Source organism: Acipenser ruthenus, chromosome 33, assembly GCF_902713425.1.
Source record: "Acipenser ruthenus chromosome 33, fAciRut3.2 maternal haplotype, whole genome shotgun sequence".
Taxonomy (NCBI): Eukaryota; Metazoa; Chordata; class Actinopteri; order Acipenseriformes; family Acipenseridae; genus Acipenser; species Acipenser ruthenus.
This window is the reverse complement of record NC_081221.1, coordinates 3,749,417-3,767,994: the sequence shown is the minus strand read 5'-3', so window position 1 is coordinate 3,767,994 and position 18,578 is coordinate 3,749,417. Positions and strand designations below refer to the sequence as shown.

At 40.8% G+C, this 18,578-nt stretch overlaps 1 protein-coding gene across 1 annotated transcript; it reads left to right on the top strand.

Moving 5' to 3' along the window:
- The first annotated feature begins 11,810 nt into the window (after positions 1-11,810).
- On the top strand, positions 11,811-17,629 carry LOC117433280 (transmembrane protein 101-like). The gene is made up of 4 exons (XM_034055402.3): positions 11,811-12,024; positions 13,184-13,364; positions 14,253-14,399; positions 15,946-17,629. The coding sequence occupies exons 1-4, from the start codon at positions 11,894-11,896 to the stop codon at positions 16,252-16,254; spliced, it is 768 nt and encodes a 255-aa protein (XP_033911293.1). The 5' UTR covers positions 11,811-11,893; the 3' UTR covers positions 16,255-17,629.
- The last annotated feature ends 949 nt before the right edge of the window (positions 17,630-18,578 follow it).

Here is an 18,578-nt window from a genome sequence, read left to right as displayed (position 1 = left end):
ACTGTCGGCAGCTCTTGGAGCCCCAGAGCCCCTCCTCCATGACCTGTCCCAGGACCCCCTGCTGGACATCCCTGATGCGCAGGCCTCCTGTAGTCGCTCCCCATCTCCACAGGCGAGAAGGGTGAAGCGTTCCAGGCAGGCGAGGGACATTATGGACCTCAAAGCCCAGATTGCACAGGTCCTGGAACTCTTGGCCAAACAGGCACCTGCAGCCCTGGCCACATTCCCAGCTCCGTTGCAGCCCCAATTGCCATACCCCCCCTCCCCCAGGGTAGATCAGAGTGGATGGGAAGAGGCGTCCCAGCTGGTGCAAGAGGACACGCTTTCTATAGCGGCCTCTGGGGAGAGGAGCTCCAACTTCCTGCTGCGGAAGAACCTGGCTTCGAGGTAGCCTCAGAAGCCAGTGCTCCTCCATTGACTAGCTCGATTTCAGCACTTATGGGACACACTGCAGGTCCCCTGGACGCCAGCCGCAGAACCACGTCAGTCCATTTTCAGGACGCAGGCAATGGCTCCTCGCCCTCAAAAGTTCCTGACCTTCCCAGACTTCATAGAGGAGGTACGCTCCTCCTGGGATCGTCCGGCCTCAGGTCCTAGCGTGCTAAAGCAGACCCGGCGTGCCCGAACCCTCAATTCAAGGTAACAGAAACGCATCTCAAGCAGGCGTATGCAGCAGAGGTGCAGGCAACTCACCTGTCAAACACGGCCAGTGTGTTCATGGCCTATATGGACGGTGTACTGCACGAGGCCCCGCCCGGCCCATCCGGCAGGCAAAGGGAACGCAGGACGTGGCCAGCCCACACACCAGAGTCCTAGGAGGCGTTTCCAGGGGCAGCCTAGACAGCCACCCCAAACTGCCCTGCCACAGCCTCAGCAGCCCAGGCAGGGCCCCTGAAGGCTGGCGGCCTCAGACCCCCTTTTCGGCACAACAGCTGCATTACTGGCGCGCTTGCATCTCGGACTCCTGAGTGCTCGCCACCGTGCAAAACGGTTACACGCTTCAGTTCCGCTAGGGACCTCCTCCCTTTCAAGGTATCATGAATACTTTCGTGACAGACCCTCTTCAGGCCTTGGTACTTCAGAAATAAGTGGCCGCCTTGCTGTGCAAGCGAGCCATTCGTCTTGTAGAGCCCACCTCCCACGGAGAAGGGTAATACTCCAGGTATTTTCTGGTACCCAAAAAAGAGTTTCCAGATGCTGATTCACCATCACATTCTCCAGTCCGTCCAGCCAGGTGACCCTCCTATTGTGACAGTAACTATTGGGTCTGATGGCCGCCACCAGAACTGCCATTCAGCTGTGTCTGCTTCGCATGCGCCCGCTACAAGCGTGGCTCAATGCGTTCCACCTCAACACCAAACGTGACAGACACCGTCATCTGACTGTGTCTCACACGTGCTCGGCAGCCCTACGCTGGTGGAGGATGACCTCGAAAGTCTGCGAATGGGAGTATTGTTAAACCTTCCTCGTGCAGGCGCTGTCTGTGCACAGCTCCTGCATGCGTATTTGGGAGGATGGCATCAAGGTGTCTCTGCGCACCAACCCTGCTTTCCTCCCCAAGTTGATCACAGCCTTCCACATTAATCAGTCTGTGGAACTGGAGTCCTTCCATCCATTTCAGTTTCAATCTGACCAGCTCTTTGTCTGTCACGGGACACAGACCCTAAGCAGCGTCTTTCACATTGGATTGTGGACATAGTCTCGACTGCGTATGATGGTGCTGGCTTGCCCCCCCCTGGTAGGGTAGCCGCACACTCCACTAGAGGGTTGGCTACATCTTGGGCCCTCTTCAGAGGTGCCTTATCTGATATTTGCCGCATACCTTCTTCAGGTTTTACCGCCTTAATGTGGTAGATCCTGCCCTGCCTTCATTAGGCATGAGGGTCCTTGAGGGTTTTCACACCGCTAACCCCTGGGTTAGACAGTGCTAGTGCGTCCCTCATAGGCTGCCGTTCCTTCTCCCTCGCGACGGCTCCGGTATACGTTATCCCATAGATAATGTTCGTGGTCGTCTTCGAATTGAAATGGAACGTTAGGTTACTTACCATAACCCTGGTTCCCTGAAAGAGAAGACGACCACCAACTGCGAGGTCCCGTCGGTCGCCCTCATGGGTTCGATGGAAAAAGAGGATGACGGTTTTATTCCCTCGGTGGGCGGAATCGAGTGCATCATCCCAGGAAGGGGCCAGCAATACCTACCCAATGGGCAGGCATATCCCATACATAATGTTCGTTGGTGGTCATCTTCTCTTTCAGGGAACCAGGGTTACGGTAAGCAACCAACGTTATGCAGTTAACCTTTGACTCGCTTTCCTAGTTCGTTGTTAACTGAACGTTCATACCAATGTCATCAACACTCCCGCTCCTAAAGCAAAACAGAACATACAAAATGGTGAGTCGACCCTACAGTTAACACCAGAGCAAAATAAAAAAATCTGCATGTATGCATCTGAAAATAAGAAAGCAAGACATTGCAAATGTTTTCTCGCCTAAGTGAGGCATATACTGTTAATCGAAGGACAATTGGAGACATTCTAATGGAAAAAAACAAATGGCTTCCCTTGATGGTGCGGGTCGATTTGTATAACCTGAAAAAGGCTTGACGCAGTCTAAAATAAGTGACTTATAAACCACAGTAAATGTTAAAAAAAAGTACGGTAAGAGATTTGTTTATTTAAGTTTTGCACAAATAAAGGCTCACTGAACTAAAGCTGCAGTTTTGTAAACAGCAGAATAGTTTTTTTTTTTTTTTTTTTACTTTTCGTTTAAAAAAAGGTGTTTGCCTGTACATATTCAACGTTTTTTTTGTTTCACTGATTAAAAAAAGAATGCTGTTGAGCTTAAATTGCTTTGTAAAATAAATATATGGAATCGTTCAAATCGGGGATAGTACTCAGCAGGCTTACAGTCGTGCCACAAACAGTGAAGTTCAAATGACCAGTACAGTAAAAAAATAAATAAAATTGGTACGCTTTTTTGTTTTTATGGAATTGTTGTTTGGGTGATTTGACACTAAATGAGTGTTTATTTATTTATTTATTTATTTATTTATTTATTTATTTATTTAAGTATAAACTGTTCCTCAAAAGTAACCATGTATGTTTCATACAGATGGGAAAAGATGATAAAACATCACTAGTAGACCTACTGTTGTGTTAAGAACTAGTACTGTAGTTTAAAAAAAAGATGAATGTTTTATTAAAATGGCCTGGAGATACTGTAATTGTGTAACTAAAAAAAAATAAAACATTTGAATTTATTGCAAACATAGAAGGTTGTGTGTGTGTGTTTTTTTTTTTTGTTTTTTTTGACCCTCACTATAACGCCACCCTCGCTTATTGCCCATTTTTGCCCATGGCCCTTACCTAGCAGTATAAAGAGGGTTGACTGAGGGTTGACTGTTGAGGGTTGTTTCTGATTTTTTGGCTATTATTTAAAGAAAAACCAGAAGCCCAGTTGCACTTAATTTGCATCAGGCCCGAGTGTTGATGCAAATAGGCTGACTTTACACAATTGCTTCCTTTGTTAAGCTAATAAATGTCATTTTAGTCCCAACTGTAAAATAACAAGTCTGCCTTTGATTTGTGAGTGGTAACCTAGTTCATAGGTGTTTCGCTAGTATATATTTCCATATCCAATATCTCACGAATTAGTGTGTGAAAGTCAAGCACTATCCTAATTTGTATAGATTAAATGCAATAGGTTAAGTTTAGGAATTAGGAAACACCAGGGCTGAAGAAAGAGAAAGAGAAAACATACATTTTATTGTCCTTAAATGTAGAGCAAGTGAAAGGGCAAAACAATGATTTGAGTATAAATATAGTTCGATACACGATGAATCAATACACCCTATTATCTACGACATGAATGTTAATGCAGTGGCTACTGCTTACCATAACATTCAAACAAACATATCTTTTTGTTGTAGGAGTCTGAGCTGCCAGCGGGTAATGTTACACAAGAGCCTGTTCTTCTCCTACGTGTGTAACTCTGGAGTAACTCTATCAACTGGTGGGGGTTGGCTCAGTACACGGAACTGGTTACTACAAACTCCAGGCATACATCCAATAATCCCCAAACATCCGCTGTTGAATCCTATCCAAAATATCTGCACAACAGGATTTAATTGGTAAACTTTTATAAAGGAAGTAGTACAGGACAACTAAACCTTTCGTCAATAAAAACATTACAATGTGTTGCAAAACTTTTGGCCATATATATATATATATATATATATATATATATATAGTTTGAGAAAAAGGAAAACTGCTGTGTACCAAAATGATCAATAAGAAAAAAGAGAAAAGGATATTTCAGGTACTTAAAAAAGGTAGAATAATTGATTACAAATCAATTATCAGGACGTTTCGGACTACAAGTCCTTCATCGGCTGAATACAAAAAAACACACAGTGCTTAGTTTTTTGTATTCAGCCGATGCAGGACACAACACACATCTGAATAAAATACTAAATAAAATATCTCCCTCTCTATAATGCATATATAGTGAAGGAAAAATGTATGCATAAAGCAACATGCAATCAACGCTATATTTTTTACAGAAAAAAGGTTATAAAATAATATTAAACAGTGAGTCAAGTTTTTTTCAAGAAACCAAGATGAAATGGGTCAAATTGATTCCTTGAAAATGAATATTAAACTGAATTGCCTGTAAAGAAAACTTACATTGCCGTGCCCCGACCATTATACAAAGAAGTAAAAGAATACAAGATCGAATTGCTCAAGGATGGGCAAGAAAATCAAACTCACCATATTCATCTCCTGTAGTATGTGTACATGAAAAGGATGGCACCCTCAGGCTTTGCATTGACTACAGGGAGCTGAATAAAAAGACGGTTCCTGATCAACAGCCAATACCTTGCAATCTTGGACAGTTTGGGTGGCAAGTCTTGATTTTCAGTCTTAGACCAAGGTAAGGCTTACCATCAGGGGGGTTTTAGATGAAGAAAGTCGACCTCCTGATGGCGTTTATAACACCATGGGGTCTGTATGAATGGACGAGGATTCCATTCAGCCTAATGAATGCACCAGCTGCATTTCAAAGATGCATGGAGGGATGTTTGGAAGGCTTGAGAGATGAAGCATGTGTCCCTTTGTGACAGAAAGTGAATTAATCTGAGTCAACAATCTCCCTCCCGACCTGTGAGGGCACGGTATAACAGGAACAGTGTGCCCCGGACTGGATGGTTTGACAGTTCATTCCAGGGTCAGTCGGAAGTTGGCCATCCAAAAAGGGGGCGAAGCCATAATACTAGAAGTCAGCGCCTTACTGCGGTAGGCGATGTGTCAGTCATGGATTGGAGGAGATGTGATTGCACTCGCTACCAAAGGGGGCGTGACTGAAGGTATATCAGGGAATTGATATTGAAGTGGTACTGATGCAAAATGTTAAACTGGAGAATCTGGGGGTGGGGCTAATGGGATTGTCACTCAAAAGTTGAAAGACAGGTTTCTCATCTTAAGTAAACAAGTAGTGAAGTTGTGTGTGGAGTCGGGGGTGTGGAGTCAGGTGATTTTTGGGTTCGTCAGAAAGAGACCTTATCTTTATTTCTGTGGCAATTTAGGTGCAGGGGGGCCCATGACTCAAGCATGTGACCTTGCAGCCAACTTTTGGCCAATCAAAAGTCAGGACATAATTTCTGAAAACAGATCGCTGTAAAATGAGGTTAATTTAGGCAGGGCATGGGTTTGGTTAAAATGACATCATTTGAAAATAGAAGAGTGTAGAGTGTAGCGTGAAATAGACCTGCCTTCTTTTGCTGTTTTACAAGAGATGTGCACTGAGATGATAGAATCAGTTCCGGAACTAAGAAAGGGAAGGGGTAAGGTGTCATAGGATTAAAATAAATAAAAATAGTGTGTTATTTACTAATAGCTGGTGTGAGAACTGCTTTTATTTCATCACCCCCAACACATCACAATACCTATGAAGTTATATATTCTGTTAATTCAAGTAAACTGGACTTAATATATCAGAGTGTTTAATGTAAGGTAGGAGAGAGAGAGGAGCAGTTCCAGGACTTCAGATCCGGCTCCAGGCTCCGCAGCACACTGGTAAGCCTGAATCCAGCTCTGATCCAATCAGAAAGCATCCGTGGAAAAATGGATGCGCGTATTAACTCATGTTTTGATTACATTGTGAGGGGATACAGAATTCTATGGCTTCTCAATAGCTATGGAATATTGTACCCCCACCCATGTAGAATATTGGGGGACCCCAGTGTTTAATACAATTGAACACATACCTCACAGGACAGTCTGTACAAAAAACATATGACTGCCGACTGCAACGCATACTTTTTAGGAGTAATGTGAACGCAGCTAAAGATTTATTTGCAGTCTACATTGAGGGATAAATAGAGCTTTAACCAAACAGAAGAGTAAAATAAATAAAGACACGCTGCCCAGTATTTGTTATGTTTTGGTCTGACTTCTATTCATTCTATTCATTGCTCATTAAAGATTATCGAAGTCTTTCTGGGCAGCGACACCTCATTGATTAGTTTACATTTCCGATACAGAATTTCACATGTCAAAAACAATATATAGAACAATATATTTCGTGCCTCAAACTAAGTCAAACAATAAGCCTGAGTACATCACGGTAACTGTCAAACAACAAGCCTGTCTACATCACGGTTTTATTGGGAGAAAATAGTGTGGTGCGTAAACACAGATATATTTGACTTTCCAATTTAGCCGTCTTTCAAAAAATAAATAAATAAACGCATCTGCGCAGGCGTGAAATTACAGGGGATACTGAATTCCACGGGGTACCAAAAATCAGCGTCTCACCTGGTCTCTTTTTAAAGTCTGGACAGTCAAATTGCAATCGCCGGCACCTGCCGATAGACAGCATTGCGCTAATTGAACAGATGTGTCTATTCACAGTTCTAATGGAGCGATCAATGAGGTCCATTACAATACATATGATAAGACATATCAAGATTTATTTAAAATGTTTTGCTAATTTGCTGCAAAAACACAGTTTATATCTCGTCCACAGAACGTTACGATGAAAATGGGTACTGGTTTCAACATCCTGTCAGTAAGCGAACCTGGTCCAACTACAACTTGTACAACGCGTTTCTGCAGAAGAAACTGGAATAACGTATTTTATACACCCACAGCACCATCTGGCTGACATTTCTGCAAATTGCTAATGTGATTATACAATACTGTACTCATGTCCTTGAATTTTGATGGACTCTTACTTAACAGCTTTCAAACCAATCAGATCCACTAGTCCCTTGGCATGCGTCGCAATTAGGGAGAGTTGAGATTTTAAACTTTGCACATCTTTAAGCAATTTTCTGGAGGTCCTTTAACACCACAGTGTTTGTTGAAATGTGCATTTCCTTTTCCACGAACCCTGCGTAAAAAGGGATGTATTTGGAATGATATTCAGCAGCAGAATACCAAGTGCCCCATCGTGTTATGCATGGCTAAGGCGGAAACTTTATGGGGTGTTGACTTTCTAGTGTGGTCCAAAGATAAATTGCAAGTTGTGCAAAATCAATTATACCCATTGGTGTATAGAACACCAGGTGGATATTGTTGTGTGCGTTTGCACAATGAAATGCTTTTTGATTGCAATGTCGTTGACTCCATGTTTAGGTCTCTCGGTTTTTCTTTTAATGCAGCAATTTATTCAATTGCCATTTATACTCATCATAATTAGCTTTTATTGTTTTAATTAGTCAAAGCGTAATGTGTTGAATTTTTAATTGTGAATTCGATTACTATAACGGGAGTGGCTGCAGGGACATCTAGGGGATAGCAGTTTCTTTCTCAGGAAAGGCAAAGTGCCAACTGACCATCCACATATTTGCTGCGCCTCCAGTAGGTTTTCACCTTTGTGAGGCACAACTTGCATGTTCTCCTGACTGTCTCATACACTGGGAAATGGTCAAAACCATCATACCTTGTCTCTTTGGAAGGCCTAGCACACCTAGAGGCTCGCTGTCTCCCTGCATTTACAGGGACAGGTGACAGTGATGGACGTCCAACTGTCTTTACAGACTTGCAAAAACTTTAATTTCTGCCTTAATGCTAAGGCAGAAATCTTTCAAAGGAACAGCTTTTTTCTGAATGAAGTCCACATTCAGATTTATACATCAGCCAGCAATTACAAACTGCTACATTTATCACATCTCCAAACAGAGGCAAATACCATCTCTTGGACTTCATTGGGGTCTTGTACAAGTGCGTCAGCATATCACTTAGGTCTACCCCACCCATATTAGCATTGTAGATAGAAACTACAGCAGGGCAGAAAATTGGGACTTTTTTTCTGTTTGCTGCATCTTAGAACAGCAGACATAAGGAGACACACTGCTTTTGTAATCCACATGGCCATGGTGTGTTCCAAATCCAAATCCAGGCAACACACACACACAAGCAACAAATGATGGAAAATCATATATAGAGGTATATGAGGGTCTTGTTAGGGAAAGTTAAAAAACAGAATTCAAACATAAACAACTAATAAATAGTACAATAAAAATACAAAAACATATTGTAAAAATAACATAAAATAAGATAATATGTAATTGTGTGTTAAACTGCATAGAAATTGATCCTACAGTACGTTACATAAAACATTTGTGTACAAAATGTTATATTTTCACAGAACTGCTAGGCTGGGAGACATATTAGCTTTATGACATTCAAAAAAACATATCACAATTACAACCTGTGAACTTTTAGCTTTAAGAGATGTTTTTTTTTTTTGTTGTTTTTGTTTTGTTCTCATCTTGCTTACCTGCGAAAAAAAAACGTATGAAAAACGGAATCAGTGACACCTGTTTTACAAACATTTCAGATTTTTCAGAAAATGGCGGGTGAAAAACAACTCACTTGCGCCATCTATGGGTGCCTCATAGGACCAAAACTCTAGGACAGATATGGTACTTAGCCGGCCTGCAACTATAATTTTCAATATGTGCTGGTTACAATTGAGACATTTATCCCTCTGAAAATATGGTGCCATAAATGGCTCCCAAACTGACAAAGGGTTTTCAATACCGTTTTGGTCAGGATTGAAGTAGGTACTCACATAGCTTAAGAGGGTTTCTGCTAGAAGCCATTGTCACCATTCATGTGCATTGAAAAATCTACTTTTTGTTTTTATCGACCAAATGTGCATGTGGTTTTTCAGAGAAACTTGCATCTTTATATCAGAAGTACATTTCAGAAGGTGTCTGTAATGGGTGTTTTCAATTGCACGGGAGCCCCCTAGTGGGCCGATTCATATGTTCTTCCTGGAAATTCCACTGGCACTGTCATAGAGTTGGTACTCAACTCTGTCCCTTGAGATGGATTCCAGTCCTGGTCTTTATTCCATCCAGGCCCTAAATTAGTTAACTGCCTCTTAGCAGCTTCAATTAACTGCATTAGAACCTGCTTGGAGTAAAAACCTGGACTGGATTAGGTCTTGAGGGCCAGAGTTGAGCACCACTGGTCTATACAACAACAGTGGGTTATTTTAGAATCCAATCCAGGTCCTTAATTTAACTCTGAAGAAACCCACTTTTACACCATTTCTACATTCTATAATTACAAGGTTGGGTTTCTGAAAATGTACAAAGAGTAGATTTAAAAAATTTTTTTAAAAAAAACCCACCCTGAACTTGTTAGGTGGCAGTGCAGGTTTTAAGAGAGAAACAATAAAAACTAAAATAAATAAACAGCAGACTACAAGCAGGGAGGGTTCTCATAAAGAGTGCTGCTCTTCGTTGACACTGACAGAGAAACAGAGACTGAGAGACTGAAATAGAGATAAACTTATAGGTAACATTAGGTAGCCCAAGATTACTGCTAATTGGAGTCTGTAACACCACGTGATTGAGGTTTACAGAGATGTATATTTAGTTATAATTGATAAGCATCAGATTTAAAATTGTTTTAAATGCTTGTGTTAAAAAAATATCCAAAATTTCTGTTTATCTGCATAAAATATAGAAAATATTAGAATACATAAAACATTAAACCTATGAAGACCATATCAGTGAAAATAGGTCCCTTCGTATTATCCCTGTAAAGTTCTAGTCAACTGTTGAACTTCGTGTCTATACTCCTAGATTAATCCATTTGTAGTAAATATTGTCAGGGTTTCAGGCTGTGTGGTATAGGAGGCTGTGTGGTCCAGTGGTTAAAGAAAAGGGCTTGTAACCAAGAGGTCCCTGGTTCAAATCCCACCTCAGCCCCTGACTCATTGTGTGACCCTGAGCAAGTCACTTAACCTCCTTGTGCTCCGTCTTTCGGGTGAGACGTAATTGTAAGTGACTCTGCAGATGATGCATAGTTCACACACCTTAGTCTCTGTAAGTCACCTTGGATAAAGGTGTCTGCTTAATAATAATAATACCCGAGCTGATTACACTATGTAACACAATTTTTGTTCCTGGGTAGTAAGTGTTATTTCCTAATTGCTTATGCCTCAAAAGTATAGAAAATGGCTATTATTCCCCACGAACTTTGCTTTTGTGATCAGGACAGTGATATTTTGAAATTTACCTATTTCCAATGAGAAAACGGGCGAATTTGTGCCTTTTCGTTCACATAAAGTCAGAAAAAAACAACATATGAATCCAAATTAACATGTATTTATACTAAAGTAATACAAAAATGACTACAAAAGATTTAGAAGTGAGTAGTTTTTCGAGATTTACGATTATACTGTAAATCACTTTCACGAATCAGCCCCCAAATGTAGTCTCCCATCATGTTCTCGTTATACTGTCCTTGGTAACGGCGTTCAAAGCCCAGTATATCCTGGTGGAAGCGCTCGCCTTGCTCCTCCGAGTACGCTCCCATGTTCTCCTTGAATTTATCAAGATGAGCATCAAGGATATGGACTTTGAGGGACATCCTACAGCTCATTGTGCCGTAGTTCTTCACCAGAGTCTCAACCAGCTCCACATAGTTTTCGGCCTTGTGATTGCCCAGGAAGCCCCGAACCACTGCGACAAAGCTGTTCCAAGCCGCTTTCTCCTTACTAGTGAGCTCCTTGGGGAATTCATTGCACTCCAGGATCTTCTTTATCTGTGGTCCGACGAAGACACCGGCTTTGACCTTTGCCTCAGACAGCTTAGGGAAGAAGTCTTGAAGGTACTTGAAGGCTGCCGACTCCTTATCTAGAGCTCTGACAAATTGTTTCATAAGGCCCAATTTGATGTGCAGTGGTGGCATCAGCACCTTCCGGGGGTCCACCAGTGGCTCCCACTTGACGTTGTTCTTCCCCACAGAGAACTCGGTCCGATGTGGCCAGTCCCGCCTGTGGTAGTGCGCCTTGGTGTCCCTGCTGTCCCAAAGCCAAAGATAGCAGGGAAACTTGGTAAAACCGCCTTGGAGACCCATCAGGAATGCCACCATTTTGAAGTCTCCTATGACCTTGATGCCATCTCAGAAAAATCCACTTAGGCAGCTGGAACTAAACTGAACTGGTGGGCTTAAGGCCCCTGTATTTATACTACTATTTATATTACTGGAAAGTTCTAGAAAGTTCTAGAATTTACCCCAAGTTTACTCAGCACTGAATCTATCTGGAATGTTCTGGAAAATAGGTACATTTCAAAATATCACTGTCCTGGACACAAAAGCAAAGTTTGTAGGGGATAATAGCCATTTTCTATACTTTTGAGGCATAAGCAATTAGGAAATAACACTTACTACCCAGGAACCAAAAAAAAAAAAAAAAAAAATTGTTACACGGTGTTACCAAACAAACGAAAGACAGTGAAAAGGGAGGCATAACATTTAACCAGTAGATGGCAGCAATACGCGGTTTCAAGAAACCAAGGGAGGGACTTTGGGACCGAGCTTCCTGTCGGTCCCTAAATGCAGTTTTGCAGCTTCCTTCCCATACAATCATGGCAGCAGATAGCCGGAAGCAAATATTAAGGCTGTTATCCCGGTTCGGGGCAATTATTCTGACCCGTTTCGGGTTCTGGAACTGCTTCAGCATGTTAATGTTGTTCGCCGAGCGGGCCGACGTCAAAAGGTAAGTGATCGTGTGAGAGAGAATGACCGGGACACGACTGTGTCAATAGAGCAAGACAACGCATGGGAGAGGGGAGCGATTCCAATTGTGTGGAGTCACTCCCAGACCGGGTTTATGAGAAACTTTTACAGATTCAAAAAAAGGAAAAAAGCATTTCGAATATATGTGGTATCATTTCTGCTTTTCAGCAGTTTAAGAATGTACCACCGGCATTCTACTGTTAGTTTTTAAATTGGAAACTAATATATATATATGGATAGGGGTGAAGGCTATATTTGCATCCTGAGCCATTCGGAAAAAAAGGCATAATACCACAGTAGTGACGTCAAAAAGTGATAATTCCTCTAGAGGACAATATATTTTAACTCTGACACATTCGACTCCTCGACTCACTTTCAATGCAAACACAAAATGCCTCGTTTTCAATCACTCGACAACACCCACAGTGCAAAAATGTTCATCAATGATCAACAAAATGAGAATACGTTAAAAAAAAAATGATGTAAAGCTGGTACATTCGTATCTCAGAGAAACTGTAGAGGAACGGGAAATTAAAACAAGGTAAAAGCAATCCTCCAAATAAAGCTGAAGCACTAACGGATAACGACACAGAACGTCTGTACAGCGCTGAAACAGTACGTTTAGAAACACCCAATTGTACATCTGAACCTAGCATCACCATGTATTATTAAAAAATAATAGAGGGCCTAGTGAGTTACAGGAAAATAATTCCATCTCGGGTTTCTCTGACGTCATAAAATACGAGCCCGAAGGTCGAGCAATTTATAAATTGTCACAGAAACCCGAGATGGAATATTATATATACATTCATACAAAGGTCAGTGACGCAGATGAATTTACATGTATTTGATGTGGTGTGAGGCGGAGCTCTGGCCTGAACTAGTTTTAGAATCAGTCTTGGGTATTATATTATATGCTACTATAATTACAAGGCTAGGTTTTCTGAAAATCTAAACAGAGTAGATACAACAACATGGCACATGGCATTTTTCTTAAAATAGTGGGACCATTTCCAGATGTTGTTTCGATGCTTACATAGCAGGACTTCTTAATTACACATGCTTTGTCCTCAGTGTGTAGTTCAGACGGACCATATTTTTGGTTAAGTAAAAGTGAAAACAATTCCCTTTTGTTTTAGGAAGCCCGATATTCAAGTTCCATATCTGTACATCGACATGGGCGTTGCAGTGCTGTGTGCGAGCTTCATGTCCTTCGGTGTGAAGCGGAGATGGTTCGCTTTGGTTGCTGCTCTGCAGTTGGCAATCAGCACCTACGCGTCGTACATGGGGGGCCAGGTGCATTACGGAGACTGGCTGAAGGTAAGACTACCTCAGTAAAATGCACTAGTCTGTTTATTCTCAAAACGTATATATCATCCCTTCAGCGATGACACATATAGGACATTTTCATATTTGATTTGGTCAAGAAAAGTGTTCTCAAGCCTACGACTTAAGGGACTTTTCTGAAATGAAGGGAATAAATCTGGTTTACACTTGATTTGTGAAAATGTGCCAGAGCCTTGCTGTACTGTATACAGGATACATTTTCTGTGACAAAAACCTTACAGAACTAGAGGAAGCAAACATGAAGTAATATTAAATGAAACCAGTAAAAATGCTTTCACAGTTGGTTTTAATAGAAGTCTTTCTCTGTGCCTTAAATGTTTAAGAAAGGCTTCTAGCCAAATAATTGTACAAAGTTTTCACAGAAACATGTTTCCTGTGTACAGTACAGAGAGGCCAAATTGTCATAGGTTTCTATTGAGTGTTTTTTATAGTTCTGGAAGAACCAAGCATGTGAGCTTACGGCACAGTACCAGTTATAGTGTTTGTCATATCTGAATATTCCAGTTCTGTTTATTTTGGATAATATTGCACATACATTAAATCATTGACCAAAGCAATGCAGAGAGAAACACTGTTCTGGACAGTAAAATATGTGTTTTTTTTTAATTGCACTTCATTCATCCAGTGAACATGCATGTGAGCACTTAATGTATTTGTAAACTATGTTTATCCAGACATTCAAACAACCGTCCATCCCATCTTTAGCTAGTAAGTCAGGAATACTCACAAAAAACATTCTTTATTTTATTATATCTACAGTAGCTGTCTTTTGACACTACACTGTAAGCATGTTCTAAAACGAATAGACCATGAAAACGGTGGCCAAGCAACAGAACTGAACAGCATGATTTTTCCCCACAGGTGCGGATGTACTCTAGAGCCCTTGCCATTACTGGTGGCTTTCTGGTTCTGGCCAGCGGAGCGGGCGAGGTGTACCGACAGAAGCCCCGAACAAGGTCCCTGCAGTCCACAGGACAGATCTTCCTGGGAATCTATTTGATTTGCATGGTAAGTATTGGTTACAAGATCGGATCGGGTGCTTGTGCTGTACAAGCTGGTACGACAAGAGGGCAGTGTGCCATCCCACAAGTGCACTTCCGGTATAATAGATCAGAAGAACCATTTTAGGGAAAAGTCAAATAATTTTCAATTTCGAAGAGCCGTCACAAAAACAACAATTTGCAATGGGTTACCTCCTTGCCAAGACAAAGTGCAATTTTCTTTTTTTAAATTTAAGGGGCTTCAGCTGTACCAATATCTTTCTGATGGTGGTCTACAGACACCAGGGTCAGCCCAAGTTGTTTAGAAGCTAGGTCATGAATGGGCCAACGAAGGCTATATCTTTGGAACTATACACCCTAATCTGATGACACTTGGCATGTACAAGAAATCCCACAATGTTTTGCCCAGAGGAGCTGTAACTAGAGTAAGGGTGTTAGATCCTGTTTAATTTATGAAATATTTAAAAGCCAGTGCTGGTCCTCTGTTACAGGATTTGTATGTTCGGATATTCGCTCATAATTTAAATATGTGTTTGTTTTCAAAAAGTATTAAAAGCCATTATATTGCTCAGAACGCAGGCAGAGGTAGCAGGGACAGGGTTGCGTGGCCCCTGTGTGTGTGCCTGTGTTTTACAGCAAGTCCTTACAATATGTAACACGTCAAAGTAGAAAAATATCCCAGGAGTAAAGAATACGTTGTGTAGGACTTTCTTTACCCCAGTGAATTGAGATGGTGCGCTTTTTACAAATGCACGTTTTTAAAGGCTAGCACAAACTCTGCCGCATTTTATTTATTTTAAATTTTTGTTTCATTCCTTGCCATTGCCGTTTCTTCACAGTAAACAGTGGCCATCGACACATTTTCATAAAGTAATAACATGAGGTTTACTTGTGCCTTATTGTAGCTGAACGAAACCAAACAAAAACTGAAATTTAACTTGACACTTCAAATAAAACAAACGTGGAAATGTCGTTGTAAAACAAAGGGGAAAAAGACTCACCGTTTTGGTTCTCGTTTATTACATTCCACATAAAGTCGCAACAAAAAAATATATACAATCTATATAAAAATCACTACACAACATTTACAGCAAGTTGGGCACTGTTTAAGAGAGGCATTTCAGAATGACGAACATCTGAATTTTGTATCCGAATGCATGTCAAAAAATATGTTTTAAAATATTCGGATATTAGTCCCAGCACTAGCTATAAATAAGTGTAACGCAGGCTAGATGAGCCAGAATGACTTTATATTAGTAGGTGCCAGCACCATCTAGCGCTGGTGTGTATTGCCAGCAAAATTAAAGAATATTTTACACTCGATAGTGCTGGCTCTTACTGATCAAGTTATGTTATGAAGACAGATAGAAATGAAGAGCAGTTCCTGAATTTAAACATTTAATAAGTTAAACATGAAAGGTCCTTAAAAAAAAACCCACAGTATTTGAGAAATGAAGTAGTAAGAATCACACGAACATAAAAAAGTGTGAAACTGACATTATAAAGCTCCTTGGTGGTTCCATTTGCTTTTACACACGTGTGGGTTTTTGCAGGCATATTCCCTCCAGCACAGCCAAGAGGACAGGATGGCATTCCTTAACCACATTCCCGGGGGAGAGATCCCACTGCAGCTGCTCTCCGTGCTGTATGGGGTGCTGGCCCTTTCCTTCTTCTCGGGCTACTACATCCGCAGCGCCGCCCAGGTACTTGCCATCCTCATGCCCCTGGTCATCCTCTTCATCGACGGCAACCTGGGCTACTGGAACCAGGGCCGCCGTGTGGAGTTCTGGAACCAGATGAAGCTGGTGGGGCAGAACGTGGGCATCTTTGGGGCAGTCCTCATTCTGGCCACTGATGGCTGAGCCTTGCTCTCACAAACCCGGACTGGAGTGGCTCGCTTTCACCATCGGTGGGCCAGTTTTCAAAGCAAGTTCTGAAAATGCTGGTTCTGTTTTTTTGTGTGTATATTTAATTGTAATTTTAACTGAGCAATACTGAACTTTTTAAAAGTAATTTCTCTTTTGAAAACTCAAAGGAGTTTTAAATGATTAAATTAGCCCCACAACATCTCATTGACTTCCAGACTTATTCAGGAAGAAATACTTAGGTTTATTCAATTGACAGCAGTGGTGGCGGACCTAAATATCACAGCTGTTTAAAACATTAAAGTCTTGCTGCTGTTTCTACCTGACACACTAAAAAGACTGACATGCATTGTATAGATGATGTGAGATTCATAACCTTGATACTCAAAAGGTCATTTTTCATTGTCTAAATAGTGGTTGTGTTTAGATCCTACACTATTGAGATCAATTCAATATATCCCCCCTTGGCATAAGTTACCAGTTCTAAATCTAGCTTTGAAAACCAGGTTCTTCAGTCTTTAAGGCTATTTTCTCCAATAACTGACACGCTATCCATCAACCCATGAACTTTCAAAGACACCCCCTTTAGGACAGCTTTTCCCTGAAAGGGGACGTTTACTGTTTTATTCGAAGGCTACATCGGGTAGGAGAGAGGGCGTAGATAGGTACCTTTTGAAAACTTAAATAACTCCCTAATCCTTGTACTGTAATATGAACGGTTAAGCATATTTAATATGTTGTCTTTAAACAAGGTTTATCTTTTTATCTACGTATTTGTTTTAAATGTTATTACAGAAAGCAAAAAAAAGTGAAGCATTGGTCATTCCATACTAGTGATTAGGGAAGCAGAGTGGCCACAGGCATCAGAATTCAGTACTTGCTACTTTTCCATTAATTTCAATGGGCTGTTATGTATTATTTTTCCACGTTAAATCTGGTTTTGGATATATTGGAGTGTTCTTTAATATCAGAACATATATAACCATAACATTTTTCAATTTTATAGCTATTCTTGTGCTTGTCCGAGTGGTGCCTTTAACACCGACGGACATGAGACAACGTATGAAACCAAATCAGTATCGTCATTTTCACAGAATCCAATGAATACCCAAATATAAACCCATGTGCCCATTTATGGAATAAATGCTACACCGATGCCATCTGCTGGCCCTCAAGTACACTACAGCTTATTTTACTGAACAAAGGCAGATTAGAATTGATCTAATCCATTTCTAAATGTAGCATTATCAAGAGTGATCTGCACTTTAAATAGCCCAATGCGTTGCATGCTAAAATATATTTTAAAAAACACATTTTGTTAAGTATATGTACTGAATGATCTGCTGTATTAAAAGACTTATCCCAGCACCAAGTGAGTCTGCTTCCTCCAGTTGTATTTAGATAAACCAGGCTGGTCTTTTACATAAATCAATTCTCTGAATTGTACGCAGTGACCTTCATTCATTCCACCTGTACATTGGTTTTCTATTAACTATATAAGTATATCTGTCCTTTGGATGAGAGGTAAAACCGAGGTCCTATTGTAGTGTGAGATAGAAATCAATATTGCTAAGGGGGCTAAAACCAATTCCAAAATGTTTTTCCAATATTATAACAGCAAGAGAACATTCAAAGAGGAGGTTAAATGTCTAAGAGACACAAATGGCAAAATCATAGATGAAGAAAAAAAAATAGCAAATATATTAAATGATTACTTTTCACAGGTTTTTACAAAGGAGGACATGGACAACATGCCCCACATGTCGACCTGTTCCTATCCAGTTTTAAATAACTTTAGCATAACAGAGGCAGAAGTGTTAAAGGGACTAGGAGCTCTTAAAATAAACAAATCCCCTGGGCCGGATGAGATCCTCCCAATAGTACTCAAAGAAATGAAAGAAGTTATTTACAAACCGCTAACCAAGATCATGCAACAGTCTCTTGACACAGGGGTTGTACCAACAGACTGGAAAATAGCAAATGTAATACCAATCCACAAAAAGGGAGACAAAACCGAACCAGGTAACTACAGACCAATAAGCCTGACTTCTATTATATGTAAACTTATGGAAACTATAATAAGATCCAAAATGGAAAATTACTTATATGGTAACAATATCCTGGGAGACAGCCAGCATGGTTTTAGGAAAGGGAGATCATGTCTAACTAACCTGCTTGACTTTTTTGAGGATGCAACATTGAAAATGGATAACTGCAAAGCATACGACATGGTTTATTTAGATTTCCAGAAAGCTTTTGACAAAGTCCTGCATAAAAGATTAATTCTCAAACTGAACGCAGTAGGGATTCAAGGAAATGCA